Below are 2,017 nucleotides of genomic sequence, written 5' to 3'. Positions count from 1 at the left end.
ATATACAATGACCGACGTAATCTAATCAAAGTAAACCTACATGCAAATCGGTGAAAAGTAGAATTATGCATTGCAGAGCAATACACATGTATTTTTTCGGTGCCATTACTCGCCTAAGCTGTAATGGACTGGGAATGTGTTTGGTTTTTGCTCGCTGAGGGATATTGTATACTGGAATAGTAAAACAATTTCCAACAGCAAATACAAATAGGGGATGTCAGGATATACAACTTAAAATTTTAAAAATACATACATAAAAATGGATATATATATATATATATATATAGTTAGAGAATTATAGAGCGTCAATAATTACATTACCAGATTGTTTGCATTGAGTTTACAGCCCTCACTATACGCAGGTGGTGTGCATGCAAGAAAAAGCTCCAGCATATATCCCGATCGTTCATACACAACCAAACTGCTCACTGCAGATACTACAGACTGCATCATCAGCCAGTTCGCCGGTATACATACATGGCCCTAGATCTACATGTATGAGCATATTGTATATGCGCATGCACAAAGAGTGAACCACTTCTGAGTGTACCTTAACTTTATTTTCCATCTAAAAACTTGGATCACAGAGCTGCTCACGTCCGTCGGTGTAGATAAACTGGTCAGTCTGGACAGTTTAGACCCGAAAATGGGGAGTGCAGTGGTTGCTGCGGGCTTTAACGAACTCTTGGAACCCATCCGATTACCTCTGGTCATCAAAACAACACCGTGGATCAAGGAGAAGGTCGCCAAAATTATAGCTATATATAGGAAGTGAAAACATAAACGTAAACGTATTCTAGATCATTCAGATGTCTTCGGCTGTTCGCGTATAGTTCGACCTCTTTATTTGAGCTGCATCTCGAGTGAGGTATATCATAAGTTATATATAGGAAGTAAAAACACAAACGTAAACGTATTCTAGATCATTCAGATGTCTTCGGCTGTTCACGTATAGTTCGACGTCTTTAATTGTGCTGCATCTCGAGTGAGGTATATCATAGTTATATATAGGAAGTAAAAACATAAACGTACAAGTATTCTAGATCATTCAGATTTTCGTAGTTCGACTCCTTTATTTGAGTTGCATCTCGAGTGAGGTATATCATAGTTATATATAGGAAGTAAAATCATAAACGTAAATGTATTCTAAATCATTCAGATCTTCATAGTTCGACCCCTTTCATTGAGCTGCATCTCGAGTGAAGGTATCCGGACGGAGTCCAGTGCAAACCTCTCTCATTTGTTTTTCTCGCAACGCACAAAGTTCGGCGGTACATTTGTCTTGCACCCGTACTTCTCACTAGGATGGGGTCAGGGAGCGATCAAGACACTCTACTTGATAAGTCTTCCATGGGTTGGTATGGTTACTGGCCCGATGTATATGAATATAACTTATTGATCATACTTCATTTACTTAGAAGTATGAATAGACGTATATACACATATATACATCTACTGCTGACGCCCTAGGTATGCGTTTATGCGTTTGCTTGTGATCTCGTGAATGACGTCTGTATCAATAACCGTTGCAGCTAATTAGAAGCCTCCGTCTGAGGGTCAGTAGAACAGTATGATCAATACCTTACCCGCGCGTGCACTAACATAAACTGTATTATAGGAAGCCTTTGTAGTTAAGAGTCCCAAACCCCATACAAATGAAACATGTCGGTATATAGACGGGTGCCGGTGCCTGTAACGTTCCTTACAGCAGACTATGGGGCACACGTTCAGTGTCAATCTCTCTCTCTCTTGTAAACTCGATGTAGTTTTTCCGGGCAAGAATGTAAAATATTATCTCGTATGGCAGCTTATGTAGTTTAAGTAACAGCATAAGTAGTTTGAGTAATATCATAAGTAGTTTAAGTAACAGTGTAAGTAGTTTAAGTAACAGCATAAGTAGTTTAAGTAACAGCATAAGTAGTTTAAGCAACAACATAAGTAGTTTAAGTAAGAGCATAAGTAGTTTAAGTAAGAGCATAAGTTGTTTAAATAACCGCATATGTAGTTGAAGAAACAA

At 38.5% G+C, this 2,017-nt stretch overlaps 1 protein-coding gene across 1 annotated transcript in view; it reads left to right on the top strand.

Moving 5' to 3' along the window:
* Positions 1–913, top strand: part of SARC_10171 (hypothetical protein) — a 3,008-nt gene extending 2,095 nt beyond the window's left edge. The window contains exon 2 of the mRNA XM_014295793.1: positions 588–913. Coding sequence (XP_014151268.1) covers positions 588–775 — 188 coding nt within the window. The 3' untranslated portion in view covers positions 776–913. The remainder of the gene's footprint in view (positions 1–587) is intronic.
* Positions 914–2,017: the final 1,104 nt, after the last annotated feature.

Source organism: Sphaeroforma arctica (assembly GCF_001186125.1).
Source record: "Sphaeroforma arctica JP610 unplaced genomic scaffold supercont1.1160, whole genome shotgun sequence".
Taxonomy (NCBI): Eukaryota; class Ichthyosporea; order Ichthyophonida; genus Sphaeroforma; species Sphaeroforma arctica.
This window is presented reverse-complemented; position numbering and strand designations above follow the sequence as displayed.